General features: G+C 37.2%; 1 protein-coding gene across 2 annotated transcripts; it reads left to right on the top strand.

Moving 5' to 3' along the window:
* ZNF326 (zinc finger protein 326) lies at nt 1–26158 on the top strand. 2 transcript variants are annotated; one of them, XM_071564565.1, is made up of 13 exons: nt 1–105; nt 588–662; nt 6316–6442; nt 8479–8884; nt 11596–11794; nt 13364–13398; nt 14100–14187; nt 16444–16558; nt 17493–17640; nt 17972–18071; nt 19287–19417; nt 20357–20452; nt 24500–26158. In XM_071564565.1, the coding sequence occupies exons 1-13, from the start codon at nt 90–92 to the stop codon at nt 24662–24664; spliced, it is 1701 nt and encodes a 566-aa protein (XP_071420666.1). In that variant the 5' UTR covers nt 1–89; the 3' UTR covers nt 24665–26158. The 2 variants fall into 2 exon arrangements, with proteins under 2 accessions (XP_071420666.1, XP_071420667.1); XM_071564566.1 differs by lacking the exon at nt 588–662.
* Nucleotides 26159–26888: the final 730 nt, after the last annotated feature.

Below are 26888 nucleotides of genomic sequence, written 5' to 3'. Positions count from 1 at the left end.
CGGCCCCGCCCCGCCTCGTTGTGGTGAAAGGCGCCATTGGAGTCACCGGAGCAGCGCCCGCCGCCGCCGCCCCCGCCGCCGCCGCCGCCATGGACTACGGGGAAGGTGAGGGCGCGCCCCCGCTGCAAGGGCAGGCCCGGCCGCCGCCGCGGGGCCCGGCCGCGTCTCAGAATGGCAGCGGCCGCTTTGTTGCGCACATAACGGAGCCTCCCTCACCCACGTCCTCGTCCTCCTCCGCGCCGCCGCTGCCGGGCTGCGGGAAGCTGCGGCGGCGGCCGGCGGCGGGAGGGCTGCGCGGGAGGAGGGCCCTCCCGGGGGGCGGCGCGGGCGGGCGCGGGGCGCGGGCGGGGGCAGCGCTCCGCGGGCCGAGGCGCCCTGGAGCGCGGGGCGAGCGGGGGGCGAGGGCGTGGGGCGGGCGGGGGGCGCGGGCTGAGCCGGGGGGAGCTCGGGGCGAGCTCTGTGAGGGGGTCGTGTCAGGAGCCTGGAGATCCGACAGGAGAGAGAGCCGCCTCTTGTTGCGGCTCCCTGTCTCTCCCCTCCAGCTTTTGCTAAGCACTAAGTCATTCTCACTGACCCATCCTCTCCAGCTGAAGACAGAGATTGGAGATTCCCAGATACCCCCATGCATTGTGGTGTGAACATGCCCAGTGGGTCAGTCTCAGGTATGAGCTATAAATACGTCTAACCTGTAAAAAGAGTTGGGGCTGAATAGTCAGTGTTGACAAAAACAAAGAGCAAATGGGTTGTTAAAAGTGCATAACATGGTTTGAGTGCACATGTTGTTTTCTGGAGGAGTTATAACTGTCTGGGAGTGAGACTCGATTTTCATCTTGGGCATGTCAACATGAACGCCTGCACGTTCCAAATGAAAATTGTAAGATCAAGGAGTGGGGATGGGGGCGGGGGGGATACTGACTTTTCTTATGATGATGCCTTTTTGCATAAATCAGTATTTTCTTACAAAGTACTGGATTTGTTTCTTTCTACTCCTATTGAAAAGAAAGGGTATTCCCTTTTTTTATACAAACATAGAAAAAAACCAGAACCTGTAACTGTTTCAGTTTTATTTTTTTACTTTTTTCATAAAGTGTACTTTAACTAACAGTTGGGGAAGGAATATAGAAAGCATATAAAGTAAATGTGAAATACGAAAAAGTAGCTCTTGTTTTTGCAGTCAAAAGTACCAAACAGATAAAACAAAAAGGATTGCACGTATTTTTGTAAGATGATCAAGGTTATGAGTTTAGTAAGACTCAAGAAATGATTCGACATCTATTGCCAGCGTGCAATCAAGTATTAAAAAGATGTTAATATAAAAACTTTACTGTAAACTGTACCCAAGCTTCATTTACAGATGCTGGCAAATCAGAGCTTGCTGTTGGATCTCTTGATACTCTTGCTGGAAGTAACATCGGATTACAGACACATCTTTGGTTGCAGTATAGTCATTTTTGTGATACATTTCTTGAGTCTTAGCTTTTTTTCCCTCAGTGATACTATTTTGCTTTTATCTTTCTTTATAGTAAAATAAATAAATTAATCATATGGCCCTGTTTTTTAATTTTCTGTATTGATTCCTAATTGCATGTCTTTTTGATTTTTAGTATAAAACGTTATTCTTAAGTGGCAGTTTAAGTGTCTTGTTGGAATAATCACTGTTATTCAGAACCTGCTTTTCTGGGATCTCATGGCAGTAGAATTAAAGTGAATCCAGGCTCAGAGTAAAGTAACTAATTAAGTGTGTGTTTTACAATTAGAGTGTTCCTTTCATGTACCTCTGTAATAATAGTTTTCATTGTGATAATTAAGCTTTATATTATTTGCAATTATTAAAAAGGTTCACTTATGATGTATGCAGCTTGAAACTTTTACTGTGACTGTTAAAACAATTTATGTACATGAGCAAGGCAGGCAGAGAGTCTTGCCCTAGTTCTGCACGGGGAGCCAAAGGCTGTTTTGGGGGGGGGTCCACCAGATGGCAACAGAGAATGGATGTGGGGAATTCTCATCTTTGCCCAGTTTTCATCTGAGCTCTTGGCAAGGTTCCTCCTGTTGGAAACTTTTAGCCAGTAAGAAGCACCTTTAGTTGGATGTCTGATGATTAATGTAATTTCACCATTGTCCCTTGCTGATGACTCTGTTTGAGGCAGAATTGACATGCCCTGCAGTATAAATTCTGTTAATACTATTAACTATTAATGTGTTAGTTACTACAACTACTGTCCTTTTAATCTGGAAGGGGAAGTGGCCTAATGACAAGATTGTGATTCTGACATAGACATGGTGTTATGAAAATGTAAAGTGCCTGGAAAAAATCCTGCTTCCTATTGCACAATGTATCCTTAAGATTGTTGTAGTCATTGTGCATTATGAATTTAGAAACTGGTGAAATTTAGCTTTTTAAGTTTATTTATTGCTGCAAGATCTTTCTCTTTTCTCATTTTCCTTGCCTTTTTGTATGCTTTACATGAAGAACACTATTGAAAATGATTTCTTCTCTTTTTGTTGGCAATAGGATTTGAATGCTCTCTGATCCTAAGCTTTTTCTTTTAAATGGAGTCCTTTGTGCCCAGAGATTCTGAATCTTATCTACTACGTGTTTGACTTCCTGGTTCTTTTCCTAAAGAAAATTTGATTTTTCTTTACTGGCTATTTAGATGTATTTTACAGCTATTTTAAATTCTCCACCAGATGTCTTCTTTTTTTTAATTAATCTGAAGGAATACATGTACATTAACATTTTAATTCATAAATTAAACTTGTAGCATTGCATTCTTTTTTTACTTTAGAGATATTTTTTTTTACCTTTAACATAATTCTTCTCCCCTTTTGTCTCCACCAGGACACTTAAGTATGATCTAGACATTAAAAACCAGATAGTTCTTCTTGTAAGTTCTGTTTGTCTAGTTTAGTTCAACAGCTCATTCATCCACACTGTCTTTATACAAAACGCTGCAGATGCCACAACCCTTTATGTCAGATACTTTGACAATGCCTTCATCAGTTCAGAGATGCACTCGTTCATCTTTAAACTTCAGGAGCAGATGTAGACCACTATTTTAAAATATTTTTAATTCTGTAGTATTTATAGATAAACAAACATAATATTTCTTCAAAAATTTCTTTAATAAACTGTTCTTATTTAAACTTAAATGAACTTTTTTCTTTAGGGCTTGACCATATGTCCTCTTAGCATGTGAAACAATTGCACATTTAGTCTGAATAGCTTGCGTGGACAGGCAACTTTTGCATATCTCTGCTGGTGGTGACAGTGATTATTACTCAAATGCTACATTCAAAAATTGAAGTCCTTTTTATTCTGGTTCATCTAAGTGAATATTTACTGTTGTCTTCTATGTTTTCTCCCTTTTTAGAATAAAGCCTATCTGGAGAACAGATTTTCAGAGTAAAGAAAAGTTTAATACCTGAAGAAATGCTGTACTTGTTGATGTGAATCCAGTATCTTTGTCAGGCTGCAGACAGGAAGCATAAAATCTGGAAATCTTTGGTACAGTTTGCAGCTGACAGGGTGGCTGAACCAGGAGGCAGATATTGGAATGATGCTCAGCAGTGTGGAACAGTTAGTGAGATGGTCGGAAGGAGACCTCAGAGTCACCTTCATTAGACCAAGTCAAAGATGTGTCTGTCCCACCTCATCACTATTCTGCATGGCACTGTGTGGGGTGGTGTGGAAGGAGCGGTACAGGTGCTCTTTAGCAGGATTATGTGCTTTCATTGGTTTGCAGCTTGGGGACTTTCTGAGCCAGAGACATCGTTTTTATGTTTGTCATGCTTTGAATTTCTTGTCAGTTGATTTATCCAATTTCTGTCTTAAAACCATGTAAATTTTTAGTTAACTTCTTACTCAGTTCCAGGACTTGTCTATCTGTTTTGTGAAAAAGGATCACATTAACTCTTTAGCTTGTTACTTTTAAGTTGCATTTGCTATCTCCAGTTTTTTGTAGTAAATCGTTCAAGTGATCATCTTTCTTCATGTCTTTGTGCTTTTTGTATCCCTGTTAACCGTTGTCAAATATGAGTGTATTATAATGTGAGTCTGGAAGGGGTGAGTAAGTTGTTTGCTGTTAAGGAGGAGGTGATGATGTCCTGAAGGCTGTGATTTGAAGATTTAGGGGCTGTCATGGCTCTACAGCCAGACTGCTGATTTTATATAACAAACTGTTTATGAGTAAGGAGAGTGTTGAGCAAATGTGGATGTCAGAAGTTATCCTGTGATTGTAAAATTATTTAAATATTGGCTTTCATGCTAAAAATTTTGGATTAAAAATTTATTTCAAAACTATGCTTCAAACCATTTTTTTGAAGAATTCTTTACATGTGAATGTTTTTGTGATTTTTCCAATATGTAACTTCTGACATATGGACAGCACTGGTCCCTACTTACTGTGCTGTAGAAGAATTGCATTGCAGTGGCAGGATCTTGACAGTATGTTGTGTTTTCCTTGTTGGCTTTGATTCACCTCTCTAATGCTTACCCTCTTTGCTTTTGTGTCTTAGGGCCTGTAGGAAATGGGGAGCAGGTAAAACTAAGGTGAATCACTGGGTGCTTTCAGGTCACGTATGTCAGTTTTTGGAATGTCAGTGATTAGCTGTACTGTATTAAAAACCCTCGCAACCTGGATCTGAGATTTTCCATGGGATCACCTAACCTTAACATCTGTGAAACTGAGTTTGTTTTATTGACTACCTTAGTCTTTTTGTTGGCCTGCATCTTTATGTATACAGTCTTGAGGGCATTGTACTGGATTGGGTGGCAGATCCTTCAGTCATGCTAGAGAGGAACAGTAGATGCTTTTGTCAGAAGACTCAGCCATTTCTTTTTGCAGTTTAAGGTGATGATGTATGGTGCTACATGAGTAGTATTTTGTAAAGGTTTTCCTGTGCTTTGATTTTTGAATCTTTATTGTGTGTAGATAATATGAAAAGGTTGCAGTGTGACTTCCATGTACAAAGTTTTTTTTTTGTTCCAGAACTATCATATTTTAATTTTTTTATAAAGTACCTGTGATCACTAGAAATAAATCAGCAGGAGGTCCTTATTTGTTGGAGTTTTCTGTTCAGGAGTGCTGAGAATATCTGTGTAAAAGTGACACAGTCAGCTCAAAACCATGTACAGAATTCTTGTTGACAGATACAAGAAAGTAAGACCTGCTGCTAACAAGAAGCAGGTACAAATGGGGATATAGTTTATGTAGGTACTTTCAGCACTACAGTTGTTTTTATGAAATGATATGCAGAGAGAATTACTGTGTTTCTTTAAATAGGACAATTTCGTATGACTTCAAGTGAGCTAATTGTCCTGGAAAAGTCAATGGTTTACATGTAGAGATCTTGAAAGTTATAAAATACTCTCTCATCAGAGTTGATAAGTATTTGGTTTTGCTTTTGCCTTTCCTGTGTTCATTGTGTTTTTCTTCTGTGTTACTTTCTCTGTGAGTCTTGACTTGCCAGGTTTTCTTTGTATTATCAATGAGTTGGTGTTTGTTGGTGCTGGGAAGCAGTTTTGGTCTCCGTAATGCCAATGAAGTCCAAATTTGTATGTTACAGAAAGAGAGTGGATCATACTTCTTGTTCAGATCTATGACACTGTTTTAGTGCTTTGAATTTATGAATTTTACTTCTACATAGGATTTCCAGTGCTGAGGAAGAAGTTTGTTCTTTTGCCAGACTTCATTACAAGATGCAAAGATGTCATGAAGTGACATCAGTTCAGCTGTGAAATACCGTCATCTTAGCGCAGTTAGTGAAGTGCAACTCAGTCCTGATCTGGGTGGATTTTTGTTTGTGCGAGGTGGGATAAAATTCATTTGTTTGGCTGTAGCCTATATACAGAGTCTGCAGTGCAGCATGACAGCTTGTAACCTTGACCCAGGGTTCTGTCAGTGTGAGTGAAGGTTTCTTATGGTTTTGGATAAAGAAAGTAGATGACTGTGAGCTGTGTGTATTGTTAAAAGGTGAGAAGTGCTCTTATTTCCTCATTAACTTCTGTCGTATTCTACATCAGGTGTCTCCATTTAATGCTCTTAATTTGTGTTGATTCCAGCTGATGAAACAATAATCATGAGTTATCCACTACTTGGAAAAAAAATGAGCTTAATTCCAGTCAAGAGGTGCTCAGATGATTACAAAGACACGTGGCTTCTCTTAGCACAGTGTCAAAATTGGTTTGCAACTGGCAATTGTTTGTAAGCACCATGGCAAAGAGTAAACCTTTTACTTAAGAATTTAAACTCGATTACTTAACAAGACTTCTCACTTGCTTTCTTTATAAACATTTTTCTGCTCTTTTTTTAGACATGGACCGTGATTATGGGCATGGAGGCTATGGTGGCCCACGATCCATGGACTCTTACCTTAACCAATCCTATGGGATGGAGAGTCATGGAGGTGGAGGCGGAGGAGGTGGTGGTGGTGGTAACAGGTAAAATAATCCTTCAGTTGTCCCAAGAATTGATAAAACCCTATTTAGGTTAAAATCATTCTGTCTTCTAACTTAAGTGTTCCTGAGGCATGTTGTTATGATTTTTTAGGAACACCTTGGTTTTGAGTCTGATAAATACTGGCAATACTAAACTGTAAGAGCTAGATTCTTGTAATACTCAGCATTTTTGTGGAAAAGTTTGACAGTGAAATAATGCGTCTTTGAATAAAACAGCAAAAGTTTTGTTTTTTCAGTAATGGATGGCAGTTTGTAGCTGATTGGCCTGACATACCATTTTTGACTTGGCAGACTAGACCTGACTGGTTTAGTGTCTTAGACTGAATCTATCAACATTCCATTTTCAAGGAACATTTAGGGTATGTGTTCTTTGGTGTGAATGTGCAGCGCTCAAATGATCTTGGTACTGAATCTGAAAGTCATGTCCAGATTATTTCAGTGGCAGGTACTGACTACAGTTGAAACTGTGTGTGTGTTCTGGGCTGCTTTGCAAGACAGATTGATCTAAAATGAAAAATTCCAATGCAGTGGTCTTAAAGTTGTGTATTTAATGCTAGGATACTATTACTGTTGCTCTTTCAGATAAAACCAGGAGGGAGCAGCTGATTTGATTTAGGTCTTCATATTGTTTTCAAAGAAGCATACTTTTCAGAGTAGTGATTCTGTCTTGGAGGAGATAAAATGTGAAGAAAACCTGGTTAATGGTTTTCTTGTGAGTACCCTTGAATTTTTGTCTGGCTGTAGCCAGACTACTGTCTGATTCTTGTCTGTAGTCACTGTGGTGCCACTGGGTAAACAGGGAGGCTGGAGAAGTATTGTGTTTTTCTGCTTGGTTCTGTTACATATTTTAGTTAAATATAATTTGTTTAGTAATGAACATTGAGATTGACTTAAAAGTCTGAGCAGAGATTCAGGAATGAGCTGTACCTACCACATAGTAATCTGCATAAGATTGAGATTGAATGACTACCTGGACACTGAAATCTCTCTTGCCATGTAATGTTAATACTGTGCATGGGCTTTTTCTAGTGTCATTTTCTGTATAGCTTTGGGTCTTCTGAGACTTAGCATTTTAAAAGGAAGGCATTCAGTTTCCTGTAGATACAGTTAATAAGTTGAGTCTCTTCTAGTTTATATTTTATCAGTCCAGGCATTGTCTTTCCCAGCTCCTTCTGAATCACTCTGTTATAACTCTGCAGGGACACTAATGTGTTTCCCTTCCAAGTGGTTACAAATATTGATGATTTCTAGCCTGACACTGCCCCCACCCCAGGCAAAGGAAACTCTTGATAAATAACTAAAGGTTTCAGTTCTTTGTTACTTCACTGTGGAGTTCCAAGGACTGTTTCTGTGTCCACTGTGCATGCGTTGGGTAGACTTTGAAAATCTTGAGTTGCTTAATGGTCTGCAAGTGAAAGCTGGATACACTGAAGACTCTAAACTCTTTCGATTGGGAGACTGAATTTTGCAGGGAAGAAAATTTCCAAAAACTATGAATGTGAATGGAGGAGCATGTGTATTTTTCCTTTAAAATGAGAACTGTGGGATACTTAGGATTCACAACTGTACCACTTAAAAAACAGAGGATTTTTTTTCCTCGGTTCAGAACTAAGCCACCTTTTAACTGCTGTTTAACTGTTAGACTATGAGGCTGTGATTTTGAAGAAAGGAGAGTTTGACTAGCTTATGAATGTCTGCAGGTGATTTTTTTTGTCAGACTAGGGCTGGGCTCTAATAATGTTTTAGTAAATACATGTTGCTGAAAATTTTAAGTTAACAAAGTTCAGGTATTCTGAACTTTAGAATTGTTTGTAGCAAAAATGGCTCAGATAGCTTTCTGTCTGGTCATAGAGTGGATTGCCCAGCCCTAATCAAGGTTAAACAGTAACACAACTGTACAGACCAGTATAGTAATAAATTGATTTTAGGTGATAAATGTCAACTGATAACTTGTCTTTTGAAATGTATAACATTAGTAAGCTTACTTTTTTTTTCTCCTCACTGTGCAACTTTTCCAGGTTTGGACCTTACGAGTCTTACGACTCCGGGTCTTCTCTGGGTGGGCGAGATCTGTACAGATCTGGCTATGGTTATAATGAACCCGAACAAAGCCGCTTCGGAGGTAGTTATGGTGGTCGATTTGACAACTCCTACCGGAATAGCCTTGACTCTTTCGGAGGTAGAAACCAGGGCGGGTCTAGCTGGGAAGCACCTTACTCCCGTTCAAAATTGAGGCCTGGGTTTATGGAGGACAGAGGAAGAGAGAGTTACTCTTCCTACAGCAGTTTTTCTTCACCCCATATGAAGCCTGCACCTGTAGGCTCTCGGGGGAGAGGAACGCCTGCTTATCCTGAAAGTGGATTTGGAAGCAGAAACTATGATGCTTTTGGAGGACCATCAACAGGCAGAGGCCGAGGCCGAGGAGTAAGTACAGAATCTTTTCAGATTCTTTTCACTAGACACTCTTTTAAACCCTTTCAAGACCACTGCTTTAAAATGAATGCACTGTTCAGTACAGTGTGGGGTTTTCATCCAAGCAAACTGTCATGGTTGACAATGTTGTTTATCCCCTTGAAGCTGTCTTCAAGTAGAACCCAGTCCCTCTTTCTGTTGAAAGTAATGAGTAATAGAAGAGTAGTTAATAAGGTTTGTTAAATTTCTCCTTTTGTTTGAAAGGTGAAGATAAAAGTAGTAGGTTTGGTCTAAAAGGGATTAAAAGGAATTTCATTTTTCCTTGTGAACACTAGCATCTCTGATGCTGGTGGGGAAATTCTTGAATATTCTAAAAGTGTAATTCAAAGTCTTTTGAAGTTTTGAGTAGGTTAAAGGTGCAATGTATAAGCAAAAAATGAAACCCAGGTTGTGAATGCCAGGGCAGTTTTTGTTTTCTGTGAAGGTAAAAGTTCAGCTAATACTTTTGGGTGTTGAATACATGTTCTATCAAACATCAAGTCTTCTTTTAAACTTAATTCTTGCTCTGACTTGTGTATTGGAAGAGTCATGGGGAGGAAGTGGCAAAGGTGAGTTTTTAGCAGTTACAGTGATTCTCAAAATTAAAGAGTGGTTAAAGGGACATTGTCAATTTGAAATCGGGTCCTTTCACAGAATTGAAATTAAAGGGGCATCATCAACTTGAAATCCAGTCCTTTTACAGAATTGCAATTAATCTCCTCACAGCGTGCCTAGTTTTGTTACTTGTATTAATTTGATTTGAACACTTATGTTCTAACTCCTTTTCAGTGGTTTCCATTCCAGTGTAGGATGTAAAAGCTGTGTGCAAGAAACAGCATGATTAACTGTATGCAAAACAGCAGATTGCAGTTTGAAGAAGTAATGCTTGATGTTAAGGGAGTTGGAGAAGATAAATACAGTAGAAAATAAACCCCAAGGCTGACAGAAGTACTTACTTTAAGTTGATGGTGTCCCTTTGTCTTGGTTTTATAATACCAGTTCTGATTATGTTTCTGAAAGCACAAAGAGTTCAGTGAACACTTTTCTGCCTGTGCCTGTAGGTTTAACTTATCTTTTAAAATTCCTAAGTGTGCCATATTTCTTTGGGAAGGGATTCTTTAATTTTAAACCATTCAACTTGTTGTAGCTTGAAGTGTAGAGGAAGATTATTTTTTTACTGGATCTTTTTAATGCCTATCTGCGTGGTGGTTTTGTTCCAGAAAGTCTACTTTGCAGCATCCTTGGGTATTGTAGTTGCCATATTCCAATTTCGCTCAGATTTGCACATGGCTGTTTGCTGGCATGTAGCATGGTATGAGAAATAGATTGTAATCTTTGTTTCTCTACTTGTGAAGCTGAAAGTGTTACATTCTTAAGCCTTAATGCCATCCTTTCAGAACTGATTCAGATCTGAAAGCTTTGTGCAGTTACAACTGAGTTCTTTTTACTTTACTTTTGAAATGTAACCTTTTAGTTGTTCATGTAATAAAGGAGACTATAAGGGCTAAACTCCTTACCATATGTAAAATGCATTGCACCTTTAATAGGTAGATTGTCTATTTAAAAAAACCCCAAACTTGAAATCATCCAAGTCATGTCAGATTGATGTGTCCATGTCCAGTGTAAATGTATGTGCTAGGTGGTTTATAGCTATCTCAACTAAATAAATTGTCATGGAGATCTTGTGCATGGACTTCTGATTAAGAAAAGTTCTGGCTTTGGTACATTCTGTCATTTAAAATTTGCTTTTAAAAAGTCATACTTTTCACAATTATTTTGAAGGTATTTTTAATGTTCTTTTAATTTTGATGGTGTAATATTAATTCTCTTCTCATGGAAATAGAAATACTTCTGCTTATCCAAGTCACCCATCCAGTCAGTGGCATCTGTTCTGTCCTTTATTAATCAAATAATTGAGTTAATATTAAGAACTATGGTAGCACTTTTGAAAATATTGCAGCTACTTAAATTTCTCTCTTCAGATTACTCATTTATTCCATGTCTTCAGAGAGATAACTTTCATATGCAAGTGTTCACAAACAACTGTACATAATTTTAGAAATAGTGGAAAGGTTTAGTCTTTCATCTGAATTTTCATTCCTATTACTGCAGTGTTTTTTATCAGCCTCTCCAAGACCAACTTAAAATTTCTGATTTTATTGAATTCAGTGGAAAGATAAGTAAAAGAAAGAATGAATTTGCTTCAGTTAATCTCTTTTCCACAGTGGACAACCTTCTTTACTCAGTTTTCAAATCACTGATATATCATTTGGCATAAGATGAAAAGCAAAGAAGCTTTTTTTCTTTTTTAAATCAATATTGAAAACTGAGTCGTTTAGCTCTGTTTTTTCCCAGAGGGGAGATGTCATTCATCATCTAGAGAATCTGAAGAGAGGAGCCAAGATGCTAGGCTGACATAGGAACTCTGATAGATCTGTTCATTGCCTGGACAATGGTTCTGAATAAGCAGAAACACAGTTTATACATACGTATTTGTTCTACTGGACAAACAGCCACAAAGCCATTGCACAACAGAACATCAGACCAGGAGCTTAAGTTTCTCCTGCATTTTGATGTAGAACACAGATTTTACTTCAGTTCACAGCAGTATTGTACCAAGTAGTTGTTTTATTTATTTTGATTTCATGTACTAATACAATCCTCTTGATTTTACAAATTTTCAGCACATGGGAGAGTTTGGAGGAATGCACAGACCTGGAATTGTCGTTGACTATCATAACAAACCCAGTCCTGCAGCAGTTGCTGCAAGAGGAATAAAAAGAAAAATGATACCACAGCCATATAACAAACCTGGTGGGACATTTATCAAGAAACCCAAAATGACAAAACCTATTTTGAAGCTGAGCCAGAAAAAATCACCTAGTAAGTAAGAAGTGCCAAAACTCTTAAATTTAGTTATTAATTTTTTTATGCATTAGAGCTTAGTTTTAATATTCAGAAAGGGGGCTGTATGTGCTGTTTTGTAATTCTTCATTTTCTGCCTTTGAAGTAGTCCACAACAGAGTTTATGAATTTACTTGTCTAACTTTTCTACTGCAACAATAATTTGTTGATTGGCATTGAATATTTTGGTGTTTTCAGATAGGTGCTGTTAAAGACTATCTCAGTGAGGCTTTATAATGATATTTCTTGGAGGCAAATTTTCACCACTGGTAATAATTTCATATCTCAGGTTATCTGAATTGACAATGCCTGACAAATGCTAAAATGTGCTCTTGCATGAGCCTGGGCACCACTGTCAGATTTTTCATGTATAAAATGTACATCAGTTGCAGTGCAGCTAAAATAAAGACACAAGGTGTGGGTCAAGAGGAGGGGGGAAGAGAGGCAGGCAGATGAAATACTGTAAGGACAAGAAGAACTGTGTGACAGATAAGCTGTAAAAATAAATTTCCAATTGTATTAGTGATGCTTGTTGACTTTAACTTCCATAAAGATGTCCTACAACTCTAATAACTTTGATATTGCAGGCAAAATTGGAGAGAAAAGTCACTAATTAGGTTTGATAAATTACTTCTTCTGAGGGAATGTAAACTTGTGTTTTAAATATTATGAACGGTGTGTACAGCAGTCAATTTCTTTTTTTTTTTGATCTTGTAATTTCCTAGTAATTTGGATCTGCAGTGTTTTATATAGCTTGGTTTCAAATCACATGTGAAAATTATTTACCGTTGCTGTACCTCAGAGCTTGCAAGGTAAATGCACAGACTTGGCAGAAGCTTTCACATATGAATTTTATTTTTGGTTTTGTAATTCTGGTTATATACTTTTTATTACAAAACTTCCCTTCAAGATTACTGTACAGATTTCAGGCACTGGGTGTATAAAACACATTCCCCTGCCCTTTGTATAGGGGATGTTACTGGTGGTCTCACCAGTTTGGTTGTGATTAAAAGGGTCTGTAGAATATGCATCCAAGTTCTTCCAGCACTTTTGTACATTCTCCTTTTCTAAACTACGTTTAGACAGAACACTTCTAGTTTATTATCTGATCCCCCTCACTGATTTCACAATCTGAGGACCAACGTATTACATGATATTGAAGTTACTTTAAGAAGTAGAATAGATAGCACCTACTAGAACACAGGCTGTCCTGTGACTACAAAGTGGGTGATAACTAACAGAAGATTTGATGCAATTGGTATACAGTGTATGTATGAAAATATATCTCAAAATTATATTGTCTTTTCAGTCTTGACTTTCTTCATTTGGAGTTACATAGAGGTAATTGCTTCTAAAAGTGTTTAGTTTGTATTTCTAAGGATAATTGATTTTACATTTATTAGTATTACTAAGCTGTGATAAATTGTAAATCTAAACCATCCTACCTGCGTAACCAGGCTTATGGGTTTTTTCTCTAAATATCTTACTGTCTTAAAATGAATTGACAGTGACAGCACTTTTGCATTGTTTCTCATTTTATGTTAATAGACATGAAGACATCTTTCCAGGATTCTACTGTAGAGGTAAAGATTCCCAGGATTGGAAAATGTTTGTGATTCTTTTGACAAGTTTGCATAGTATGTGTTAAGGCAAATAATTCTTGAGCTAGAGTTATGAAATTGAACATTAAACTGTATAAGTTTTTCTAAACATAATTTTTTTTCTTCACTTTATCTAAAACTGTCCTATGTTGGTAGCAGTCTGAAAGCCACAGTGATTTGGAGTGAAAGATACAGCTTGTGCAAATAGTCTGGAAAATTAATTTTAAAGTGTTTTTGTAGACCCTGTCTATTCTTGTAATGCACAGAGAAGCTCTCATGTGAATGCTTCTCATGTTGCCAAAGGTAGGCAGCTTGAACTTGCATACCTCTGACCTGCTTGAGTGGGTTGAGAAATTTAAGTACAATGGAGGTTACTAAACAGAAGTGAGGAGAAATGGATAAGACATATCAAGGAGAGAGGATAAATAAAAAAGAACCAACATTAAAAGATGTTCTCTGATAGGGTACAAAGGTTAGTCCCCACCACAGTTGCAATACTGTGTAATAATGTTAGGAAGCCGAGTATGAGTATGTGTGTGTATATATTTATTTCCTAGTTTAGTGTTGAAAGAATGGTCTTTTTGAGGGGAGGTATGAACATGTATGAATGAGTATAGATTGGTTGGGTTTCTGTTGATTTTTTTTGTTTTGTTTTTTTAAATTTATGGATTTGACTTTATTAGGAAATTGAAGTTGATACAAGTGGTGCAGTTGTTATATATGAAGACTTTACAAGAGATGCTTATGATCTTGGCTATCAGACTTTTGGAGGTAAGTCAGTTTAGTTTGTCAGGTAAGGTATTGTAGGTATAGTGTTCGTAAGGCTTTGAGTGAATGTATGATCTCTAACAGTTATTCAGTAGCATGACTACATTTGTTTGTTTGGTTTTGGTTTTTAAGACTTTATAAATTTAGGCTGTAGAAATGATGGTTGTTTCTAACATCCATCTATTACTTGGTTTGGTTTTTTCATGCTTACTGTCTCTGCTCATCCCTGTATGTTGGTGTTTGACTTGTGTTAATTTTTGTGAAACTAATGTAAATGGTCTTATACTTACTACCATTCCATTGCTTGAATGTTGTTAATCCCACTGGTTCCTCACCCATATCCTATTATTTATCCCACTAGCTGATCAACCTCACCCTTAAACCCTAGGTGAGTCACTTTTATAAAAGTGGATTCAGTTAACTCAGAGAGCTGCTGTTAAGAACATAGGGTCTGTTTCATGTACAGTCTTAGTGAAACAGGTTTATTATTAGTTTTCATAAAATCAATTAAATTGTATATTAACTGTGGTGATTTCAGACACATATACAAAGAAATTCAGTGTTAAGGCTGAAACTATTTTTAGTCCCCTTTTCCTTGTGTGCTGTCCTGTTGCATATGCAGTCTAATATGGTTGTAAAGAGTGCTGGAAGTTTGCAGCCAACTGATGAATGGTTCTTTTCTTGAAATAATAGTAAATTTTTTTAGTTTCTTTTTAAATTGTGTGGGGTTTTTTTTCTTTTTAAAAGTTTGTGTAACTGCACTGAAAGAATATGGGAGGCTTAGTTTATGTGTAGATTCAGGCTTCCATTCCCCACCTGCTAACAGGACAGGCACTTGAATTTGTGAGCTTGAGAGGCAAGATAGAGGTAATTTCACTCCACAGAATGTCATACCAGATGATTTTTGTAGCAGTAAAAGAGATCCTTTGCATATTCCAGGGTTAGTGGTAAGGCACTAAGTGAAATTTAAGTCCTGAGCTCTGTATGGGAATTGCCTCTGTGGGTAGGTGATGGGTTTTGGTTGTCTATTAGAACTTTTAATTATATGGATGGAGTTTTTTTCCTCTATGGATCACAGTAAATTTTGAAACTCTTTGATCCAAAATGAAAACCCTTGGGATAATCAGGAGTGAAGTGTAAGCTGTTAGTTGGAGCAAATGTTTTCAGAGCTCAGTGACACGTCTAGAGCCACAGTGTGTTTTGCAGTCTTGGTGTTCTTGCATTATGCTGCTGTACGTTCCCTTCTGTTGCTGTTTGGATGGACGTAGATTTCCTGGAGACTGACCTCTCTTCTAAGGTTGAAATGCAAAGGAGAACAGTGTTCCTCTTTTTCCTACTCTAAATCTACTCACTGAATAATATTTTAATTGTTTCCCTTTGTCCATGGACTTTTAAAGCAGACATAGGAAAGGCAAACCTAAGTGCACTTATGCAGAAAGTCAATGTCCTTGGAAGTTTTTAATGTTGCAAAACTAATTTCTATTCATTGATTTGTTCACACTTCTACTTACATGCCAGGTAATTTAATCAGGTTCTCTTCAAGTTTAGGGGTTTTTGTGTGTTGAGTCTGTCTGTCCTTGTCTCATCTCCTTGTAAACCCCACTCTGCCTCATTAACTGGTTTATTTCTTCAGCTGAAAATCTTCTGAGTGTTTTTCTGTGAAATCAGGTGAAGTCTAGTGGGGAAAAATAATAAAAGTTGTTGGAGTTGATGTTGAGTACCCTGTACTGGAGAAACGCTGTCTTGTCTCATTTATGAGAACTTTCGGTTTTGGAAACTGCCTTCTCAGCAGAAGAGACTGTTACATGGTGTTACATGGTTTCTTTTTATGTAAGGGGGGATTGTAGCAATGCTCTAAACACATGGGAGAGTTTTAAACAATGTCTTTCTCCCCATGCATCCCCAGTCATTTACCCCATTTTGTAGTCATTTACTTGAAGAGACCACTAATGACTAGAAACAAGGAGGAAAGGTTTGCTGTAACTCTGAATTTCATACTTTTATGACTGTAAACTATAGTGTAAACCCTAAGCTATTAAGTGGACATTGTTGAAAGCAAATGTTTAACTTGGCTGTCTTTAGAGGAGGAAAACAAAGCAAAACTTTCAGGACTTTGAAGTAAGTCATCAAACCATGTTGGTATAGGGTCTTTCTCTGCATTTTGAGATGCTTGTGGAGGAGACAGGGGAGACAGGTACTTTTACTGTTGTTGTTTGTTTGTTTGTGGTTTGTTTTTTAATCCTTCTATTGCATGTTAAGATGGCAAAGGAGAAGTTAAAAGTGAGGAAGAAGAAAAGCGGCGAATCGAGGCCAGAAGAGAGAAGCAAAGGCGTAGAAGGGAGAAGAACAGTGAAAAATACGGTGATGGATACAGGTTTGTGCTGTAACTTCTGTATTGTGTACAGTGTTTAACTTCTCCCTTTGGACTGATTTTAGGACAATAAAATGCAACAAAGAAAAGAGGAAATAATCCCCACCTCCTTCCACCCCCCAGCTTCCCCTACTCCCTAACAAAATGAAAAAGCTAACCCAAATAAAGAAAAAAAACCCTTAAAAACCCCTGGCACCCGAATTCAATGGTTTAGGAGACTGGTTGTATCATCAGACTACTGCTGTATCAGAAAATGCACAATTTACTCACTCCTTCTCCCTCAGAAATGCACACTTGAGAAATAGTGTAGAATGGTGCTGCTTTCGAAGTGTATGTTCATGCTGATTTAATGGTTTATTCTGGTTTGATGTGTGTGTGTATATGTATACATGGTCAACTGTTTCATAGCTAAAATAATGATGTAGTTTTGTAACTTTTCTTAGTCTTTCCACAGCCCAGTGGGCTGCACTCTACAAAATGTTCCAGGTCAGTGCTGTGTATAATCATAACATTGCTGTCTTTTCCTCAATGTACTGAGGAGATTATATTTCATTATAAAGATTATATGGTTTTTGTATGGAACGTAAGCTTTAAATGTATTCTTTTGACTACTTGTCATTAGGAAATCATGACCTGGCTGGACTATGATTCTGTGCCTATGAGAAGTATTACAAAAGGTGACAAGAACTAGGGAGCTGCGATAGATGGATTCACAGAATAATGTGGCTTTTAAATACCTGATTTCAGCAGTTTTTGTCTTCTGCATAGATAGCTCATTACCCTGGAGCAGACCTCATTTGTTTTGGATTCTTGGAGCACTTATCCTTTATCATGGAAAAATTCAAAGTTTTTTTCTTTTCTTTTTCACTGAAAAAAAGTGTCAAGTCTTGAGGAGTTTTACTTTTAATATTAATATTTAATGTATTTCTCTTAATAGAATGGCATTTACATGCTCATTTTGCAAGTTTCGAACGTTTGAAGAAAAAGAAATTGAGTCACATCTGGAGAGTGCAGCTCACCAGGAGACACTGGATCATATCCAGAAGCAAACTAAATTTGACAAAGTAGTGATGGAATTTCTTCATGTAAGACAGCTGTTTTTGATCTCTGTAATACTTCTATATGAGAATACAGTTACAGTTTACCATTTATTTGCAAAATGTGCTAAACTTATTGTTACACTTCGGGCAGATGACTTTTGGTGCAGCCCATATTTCTAAAAGTTGAAACAAAATTCAGAGTCTGTAAAATACTGTTACTTTTACAATTGAAAGTAATGCCTTAAGAAGTAACAGCAATCAATTGCTCTTTATTACAGAGCTGTTCTGAATTTTTTCAAGTGTAGGAGTTCCTACTGGTATGTGGACAGTTGTACCTCAGATATCTTACAGGTTTTTTTTTCTTGATCCTGTGTAGGAGTGTATGGTGAATAAATTCAAGAAGACAGCTATGCGTAAGCAACAGACAAGCAACCAAACAGAAAATGCTCAAGCTGCTGAAAAAGATATAATGGAAGGTGAGTGATCTGCTTTATGTGACAGTGCATACTGAGGAGCTCTCCTTGTCTTTTTCTCCTTTCCTTCTTCTGAATGAATTAATGAAAATGAATTTAAATAGTTAGTTTTCACACCTTCTCTGTAGCTGGTTGGGATTCCTTGCTTCATTTCTGACTGAGTGTGGAATGTAAGCACAGCAGAAGATAGCAAACCTTATTTATATTTGCTATCCAGATAGCCCTGTCAGAAGGTGTGATAACATTGTATTAGGTACTTGAGCAGTGTAATTATGTGGGTTTGCCACAGTCTTAATCAGTATAAGAGGAAGCTCAACAAGTGGATGCAGATAGATTGAAAGAGTGTAATAAAGCAGTAAGATGATAATGGTCAAATACGATGGCAAGGATTTGGATGATGTAAATAGAAGAGTTGCTGTGGTTTTGGGGGACAGTGTCAAAAACAGGAATTTGAGCACTTTCTTGGCTACCCAAGAGCCATCTTTGCCTGGATTTCTTTCCCCTTGGCTGCTGTACAGTTTTCTAGAGCATTTCATGTGTGCCTGCCTTGCTGTGCCATATTCTCCCACTGTTCTTTGCTTGAGGAATTTCAAAGTACGTGCCAGAGCTAGAGGAGACACATTTGAGTACCGTTATTTTAGGCAATAACTATTAGAATGCTCCTTTAATTTGAATTTAAATACTAGAAGCTACTTGAGAATGGATGTAGCTGACACCTTGACAATCTCACAAATTCTTGTGTACTTTTCTTAAGTACTGAAGGGCCTGTTTGCCTTTGTAATGAGAATGTTCTGTTAGCAAGCTAATATTTAAAATTGCAAGATTGGATTCATGTGCTTCTTCCTGAAGGTGAGTGGAGGCAGGGAAATGAATTAGTTGTCCTTACAAGGGGTAAAGTAAAGGCAACTGCTTTGGTCAAGCTTTGTTTGTTTGTTGTATCAAAATGTGTATTGTTATGGATATTAGTTAATGTTGATTTTAAATAGGTGGCATTTTTGTGCATTGCCTGTGCTGTGTAGTCTGTGGAGAAGTGGAGTTGGAGTATTCAAGTGAAAAGCTTCCTCCTTCAATATTGCCCCGAGGGAATCCCTGTGGTTCAGTTTGACATGTTTAACAACTGAGAGCTATAATTTTCAAGTATAAAACAAACAATCCGCTTTTCCACTTGCCTTGAGTAACACATTTTGTGTTAATTATCTCTTGCATCTTCTTTGGCAGGGGTTACTGCTGATGACCATATGATGAAAGTTGAGACTGTTCACTGCAGTGCTTGCAGTGTGTATGTTCCTGCATTGCACAGTTCTGTTCAGCAACACTTAAAATCTCCTGATCACACAAAAGGAAAACAAGTAAGGTTTAACATATTGTTAAGAAAAAAAAGGGCAAATGTAATCTAATAGTAGGTGAAAAGTGTTATGATTCTTGGTACAAGTATTTTCTAAGTTCTCATTAATGTAACTTGTTCTCTTGAAAGCTGGAATGCCCATATTTCACTTTGTAAGCACAAGATCTCACGAAGTAGACAGTGCTTAAGTACCTCCTGGTTAATGGAATGTTGGTGTACTTAATGGCTGACAGTAGTAAGTCATCAGAAAGTTACCAGGAGTGACCTTTTTATTTTATAGGAATTCGTTTTACTGAACTTAACTATTAAGAATTTTTTTTATTCAAATTGCAAAACATAATACCTGTGTTTCGAGCAAGATGACAAACAGGGTGCCTTTTTTTCATGTCTATTGTCTTTTTAAATTGAAGAAAAGCGAGACCAGGTTAGAATTAGCAGTAGTGTGGTATTTATCCCTCTTACAATTTATAATGATACCATTTGAAGGCTGATAGAATGGTTGAAAGAGAAGCATAAGCATCATAGTAAGCAAGATTTCCAGAGTAACATTTTGTTTGTGTATGAGCTTCTGTGATTGTGGAGTATCATAGAATGTTTTGGGTTGGAAGGGACCCTGCAGATGAGCGGGGCCATCTTTAACAATATGTTAGGCTGCAGTGGAAAAGCCTGAGTGTTATCTGTAGATGAGAACAGGTAACTGTAGTTGTAGTTCATTGTTTAAGCAAGATGTGAGTATGTCTTTTGATCAAGCTAAAGTAACAAGCTATAAACACTACTAAACTTAATTGAACTTATTATGTGATTTGGACTTAAAGGCTAAGAACAAGCAGTTCATGCTGCAATATATTCCTTATTGTACTTATAAAAACTGACCATGAGTTCAACTTTATGTACAATTTTAAGAGGTGTATGATAATTATTCACTGTAAAATTTGTTTCCTAGGCCTACAGAGAGCAAATAAAAAGGGAGAGTGTTCTCACTGCCACCAGTATCTTGAATAATCCTATAGTCAAGGCACGGTATGAGCTGTATGTGAAGGTAAGATGCAAATGGAAGGAAAGTAATTTTTAATGTTTGCTATGCCACCATTTTGTCCATGTTGATGGAGTTTAACCTCTGTGCTCGCTTATGTAGCTCACAGATTGAATATACTTTTAATGCATTCTGCTGGTCTAAAATCATTATCTTGGAAAAATTTATTTGCATCAAAAATTACCATCCTTGGATTCACCAGCTTTTATTTGTTATTTGCCACTTAACACCTAGTCAATTTTTAATTAGATGGTCTTAAACAAAAGTCAAGCTTTAGAAAAGCATCAGCAGTATCTTTACATAATGCTAATGTAGAGCACAAAAAGACTTTACAGTTGAGTCTGTCCTTACATTTAGAAGCAAAAGCTCCAGTATGTGGCTTTGTACTGAAGTATAGTGTGCACACTACTCAGCTGCTTTTTATTCCATAGACTTTCTAGGGTTCATGGCAGTGTGCAAAAATGAAAGCTTACAAGAGTAGTTGATGAGATCAGAGAATTCAAAAGGCACGGCAGCCTGTGTTGCTGGTATGTGGCCTGAGAAACAGGTATATTCATTTTAGCAAAATATAGCTTTTTTTTCCTACTGGGCCACTTGCTTTGCTAAATGACTCTTTTTGTAGTACTGTTATTAGCTGTTTCTGGGATTACTTTTAATTGATTTATGATTTTGCCTGTGCCATACAATAGACTCTTTCAGACAAAGTAATGCTTTCTTGTGGAAATAGGACAAGGTATGAGCCAGTGCCCAAGTTAATTGTGATTTAAAATGTCAAATTAGCCGCGTCCTGCAAAATTATGTATGGATGAGTGTGTGAATCCGTTTCAGACAACTGTTCTAGATACTAGAGCCTGGAATATCTGTCAGTATTTCCAACCCCTGCTTTGGGTGTTCCTTGTGCCTGGAATGTGTTGTCCCGTACAGCCCCCTAGTGGGGGACTGGGAAAAGGGAGAATGGAAATTTGCCATTCTTCAGTTCTGTTACCTTAACAGAATTTTTGGCACAAAACCACAACGGGGCAAGGTGGGTCTCAAATACTAGTTGTGGTAAAGAGTTGGATGACTACTAGTCTCAGCAGGGTGTAGTTCTAGAAGACAGGACTAGACTTAACAGAATATGAGCTTTCTCCAACTCAACTTTATTTGGGATATGCACCTCTTCCAGGGCACACATTAAAAGAGCAAACTTCCCACTATGCACAGAAAAACCAAGTCCTATTATAATAAGGAGAAAAAAAAGGACCATGTTTCTCAGAGCAGAAAGTTATCAGTTGGTCAAGTCATGGCTATCTCTAATTTTGGACCATTTAGAACTTAGAAGAATGTCTATGATTAAAAGCTGCTTGGATGTTACACAAGAGAACTATCATAGAGTTTGACATTTTTGATCACTATATCCCAGGACTGTTGGATCATGTGTATTAGTGAAGGCATTTTAAAGTTTACTGGTTAGGTAGGTAGACTTCAGTATCTTTCTGGATCAGGTTTGAGAGACCTGTTGTAAATAGATTGGTGTCTGGGGGGACACTGGAATCCTAAAGTTTTGGTTGAAAATGCCAGTTCACAGTCCTCAGCTTTCTGTGCAATTAAATATGCTAGAGACAAGGAACTCAATAAAATGTCTCTCTTGGGAATAAACTACTTACCTACTTGTATTTTATACTCTCTGCATTGTAAATTATTTCTGCAGCAGTTCAGTGGGGGGTTTTTTGTTTGTTTTTTAAAGACAGCTACTAAGATGGCATCAGTGTGACTGTCAAAATCAACTAGCATCAGAATTGGCTCTGCATGCTGTGCTGGATGCCTCTGATGCTACATTACTGGAAAAGAATATAGTCATTAGGATCTTCCCCTTGACAGCAGTAATTTTTTTCCTTAGCTTGAGAACTTGAGAAGTGCGTTTTGCTTTGAAAAAACAATTGGGTAAAGTAAGTTTGTTGTTGTTGTTACCGTAATGTAGAGATTTGTTCAGCCAGAACTAGTGTGCTAAATGCAGTTCTGCTGGGCTAGCCAGAAGGCAACATGCAGTCTCCACAGAAGGGAAGTGTAACAGTTTCCTGTAGCCTCTCCCCAAGAAACAGGGACAGTCAGAAGTTGTCTGCAAGAGCAAGATAGTCCTTTTAGAAGTGCGTTTTTAACTACAATGAGTCATTATGTCTAGCCTAGACATAAGAGGATTTAAATCTTTCCTTTTGTATCAGACTTGTTAAAGGGCATCCAGTATCCTTGTGAGTCATTTACAGAGGACAACCACCTTTTTTCTTTTGCTAGAAAACAATTCTCTCTGTTAGGACATATGAAACTCTTAATGTACTTCTTTCTATAATGTCTACTGGTGCGCGTGTATTTGAAGCTGACCACGTGGAGTATTTGTAACTCAGTAATTGGCTCCTATCCAGAAAGGAAGGTAGATGAAAGCAATTCTGGAGTGTTGCACTAATCCTTTTTGAATTAAAGTTTGGATCCTCAGTCTTCTTGTTTCACAATTCTTTCCATTGATGTTTGGATTAAATTTGTTTGGGCTCTCACTTTGCCATATGGTTTTTTTCATGAAACAGTGTAGTGAGATAATATTTTTGGCTTTTCAATATTGGGCACTGTTTCCTGTAGTGAAATACTCCTTGGTATTCCATGTTCACATAGTGCTTGTCAGTAGAAGTGGATCGTATAAAAGTGATGTGAGCTTTATCTGAGATGTGTTTGGGTTTTTTTTATAGGGCTCAGATAAGTTACGATACCTTTTACAGCTTTCTATGTAATTGACCGTTATCTATGATAATCCAATTAAAAATATGCCAAACTTAGTATCTTGAAGCTTAAATACTACCTTATTCTTGAAGTTTAAATGTTACGTTTTATATGTGGAAGCTGTGTCTGTTTATGCCCCAGAGCTGAAAGGGCTCCACAGACATTACCATCTCAGTGCTGTAGGCTGGCCTGTACAAAGTGCGTGCATAGAATTATCCAGGGGTGTGGAATAACGTGGTTTCAAAGAGTTCTGCTTTCATTGGGTTAAATCTGAATTTGAATCTGAATTCAGGATTTGTCTTGATTTTTAAAATAACACTGAAGCCAAGTTTTTGTTTAATCGCATTTGCAGAATATTTTTGTAGTTTTTTAATTTTTCAATGGCCACAGTGGCCACATGGAAGATGCTACCTGAAAAATGTAACTGAAGGGAAGGAAAAAAAAGACAAAAAAGGGCGTGGGGCCTAGCTTCAATTTTTCTTTTGTATCTTCTAAATAATACTCTTAAAATTCTGGTCTTAGTGCAGTTAGTGGTTGTTATGTTTTAAGATCAGACTTGTTCTGTCATATTTGAATGTGAAAGGAGCTTTAGTGAAGAAACTCGTAGTACTTTATGTTGTTATTCTTCATTGTTTATTGATTATTCATAGTTCTTAAATGTATGAAACAAGTGAAAGCTTAGATATATCTTGTACTGAATTATTGTATGAAATGGGGAAAATGAGAATCTAGAAGGGCAACATGTTAAAAGTACTGAGAAAGCTGATAATTTTTGTAGGTCAACAAAGGAATGAATTTCAGGCTAGTCAATGTAATTATTTCTAGATTTCTTTTTCATTTACTGAAGAGTTTGACTTTTTGATAAAATTATTCAGTGAATGGACACTGTAACTAAGGAAAAGCAGAGCAAAACTCTTCAGATTTGTGTTTAATTGGGGAGAAGAAGGAAGCAGTTGTAGTTCTTAGTAAAAGCATTTTGAAACTTATCTGTGTAATTTTAATTTTTGAAAGTGACAGCTAAACTGAAGTTTGTGTGTAGCATACTTTGGCTTTTTCTCAATGCTATTTCTATTTGGATTAAAAGATTTTATTGGTATCCCAGTTTCCTGTGTGCATAAAAATGTGGTGTTGCTAATTTTAAATCAAATCTGTTTTGATTTTGTAGAAGAAAATCCTAACTATTAAAAACCTATATAAAATACTGTAGCATTTCTTAGTGGCTGCCCCTTTCATTCACTGAAGTGAGTATTTTATTTTATGCTTGAAATAAATATCAAAGTGTTTGTTTTCAATCTTCTGCTTCAGGGTGAAAATCCTTTTGAAGTTAATGATCAGGCTCAGGAGCAGCAGACAGAGGAAGAGGACAAAGCTGAGGAGCCAGCTGAGGGTGAGGAAGAGGAGGAGGAAGAAGAGGAGGAAGAAACTGAAGAACAAACTGACTTCACTTTAGACCACACTGAAGATAACTAAGTCCAAGAAAATTAAAACACATTAGAGGGCGAAAAACAGCTTTTTATTTCTGCTCTAAACTGGCTGAGACTTTTTAATAGTCTCAAATAAATTTGAAGATTCCCCACTATATGCATGCATTCCATTCCGTGGAGAACTTGTTTATATAATTCCTCTGTGTTTCTGATTTTGTTTAAAATGAAATTAAGACTATTTTAGTTGAGCTTTTTATAGAAAACTATTAAAGCTGATCAAAACATTGTGTTGTATATTTTTTTAAGCATCCTATTTTTTTGGTGTGTGTATTGAAAGTTGGATATAATAATTTTTGGTCTAATCAGTAGAAAAGAAAGGCGAGTCTGTGGGGTAAATGCATTAAAAGCTTTATGGTGTAAGCTTATAATATTTACCTCAGTACAGAATGAGTAACTTCAAAAATTATGCTGTTGAGTGTGGCTGTTTGGGGGACTGCATTGCACTCTATAATAGAATATGTGTTGATAATGCCTTGTAGCTTTTTGTGATACGATGTACCAGTTTGTAGCAATAAAACACTTAAGAAATGTTATTGTTTAAAGCGTCTCTAGTTAAGTATATCAAGAATTTCCCCATCCTGACTACTAAATTTGTTTCAAATCTTAATTGATATTATCATTGAAATGATTTAAAATTTGTAGTTTCATCTTAGTGATTCATGTTATTTATTACTGATTTTTGAAGTATTTAGACTCCACCTAAATAGAGAGATAAGCATTTGAGCCTTTGTAGTGTGCCTTGGGAAAATGTGCTTTCTGTATGTTTACATGTGGTCTATTCTACCTTAGAAATTATGTAAAGTACACCTTAGAAATTATGTAAAGTACACTTGTGTTTTTTCTATAGCTCCTGCTGATCTAGCTTTTGACTAATAAGAACTGAAAATATCTGATTTGACTGTTTATAAGTGCAGTGAAGTAACTTGCACCATTTTCCCCGGAATGCCGTAATGTAACAAAAGAAACTGTACAATCTCTGGTGGTCCTTATTGTTTTGGGGTTTTTTGATGTTAGAGAGCCCTTTTGTTAGTTCATAGTCATCACTGTATAGAGGTGGTATTACAATACTTCTAACCTCACCTGCAAACCAATTTGTTTTTTCAATGATCTCCTTTACAATGGGGGGAAGTGTGCATGTATTATGGGGTAGTACTTGATTTAGATACTGGGCCACCTGTAAGTCTAGTAGCAATCAACTCTGAAGAATGCTGTGTACTGCAGTCATTTAGCTATTGCCTTTTAGTGTAACTTGGAGAGTAGAAAATACATGAGGAAAGAGAGGAAGCTAAGTTTAGTGTCTTCTCTTGTTTATGGCTTCATATTTTTTTATTTTATGTTTAATAAAACCCAGCATGATGTAGACTAGATTGTTGTACCTGTAAGTGTCAGCTTGGAAGCAGAAGCTAGCATAAATTGGTTGAAAGATGTGTTAAACCTGCAGCTGTTTGAACAGTATCTCTTTTAGCTATGTAAGCTTAAAATAACAAAGTGCTCCCTAGATCTCTAAATACTCGTTCTCCTGTTCTTCATCTTCAGGCTAGGATCAAGATTCATATTTGCATTACTTCAAAGGTGTAATTCCCCTTCTGCCTTACAAGCTGGTCACTCAGCTATTTGTGTTCTACTTTAGGTCTCTTGACATACAAGAGAAAGATGCATCTTGTAATCTTTTCCCAGACAAGTTAACAGGAAGTGTTGTCAGTGTTCTAGAAACTGGAGAGAGCTTTAGCCTGAGAACTTGTTTGCAGTAGTTAAGAGAATTGAGATGCTGCCCAAATTTCTGCAAGTGGTGAGTTTTTTTCTCTTTGTCTATGGATCCTTAATTAGTTGCAGAGCATTAAGTTGCTTCTATTTAGCTAAGCCCATCTACTTAGGATTTCAGTACTTCAATTGATATTGCTGCAGGCATTTTATCCATGATAGTTTCAGGATCTTTGAATTCAAAGCATTCATGATTTGACATACAAAAATTACATAATTTACTACTTCTTTATACTTAAGTGTTCTCATGTTTTAAGTGTGTTAAATGATAGTTTAAACTTAGATGACAGATTTGCAGGGTGAGGATAACAACTGCTGGTTATAATAGACAAAATTACTCTTTTCTGTAGGCTTAGAAGGAACTTCTGATGGATTCCCCGGGTCCCTTTTGTAGCTAATGTTTTATGAAAATAATTTTCATAGATCAGTGAAGAATGGAAATAGTTTCA

The sequence above is a fragment of the Pithys albifrons genome, chromosome 10 (assembly GCF_047495875.1).
Source record: "Pithys albifrons albifrons isolate INPA30051 chromosome 10, PitAlb_v1, whole genome shotgun sequence".
NCBI lineage: Eukaryota > Metazoa > Chordata > Aves > Passeriformes > Thamnophilidae > Pithys > Pithys albifrons.
Note: the sequence above shows the minus strand (reverse complement) of the source record. Positions and strands in the feature narration are given on the sequence as shown.

Excerpts from the sequence above, each read along its gene's own strand:
- ZNF326 (XM_071564565.1), top strand. Across the intron at positions 8,885-11,595 it reads GCAGAGGCCGAGGCCGAGGA|CACATGGGAGAGTTTGGAGG; the intron begins GTAAGTACAGAA and ends ACAAATTTTCAG. Across the intron at positions 11,795-13,363 it reads GAGCCAGAAAAAATCACCTA|ACATGAAGACATCTTTCCAG; the intron begins GTAAGTAAGAAG and ends TTATGTTAATAG.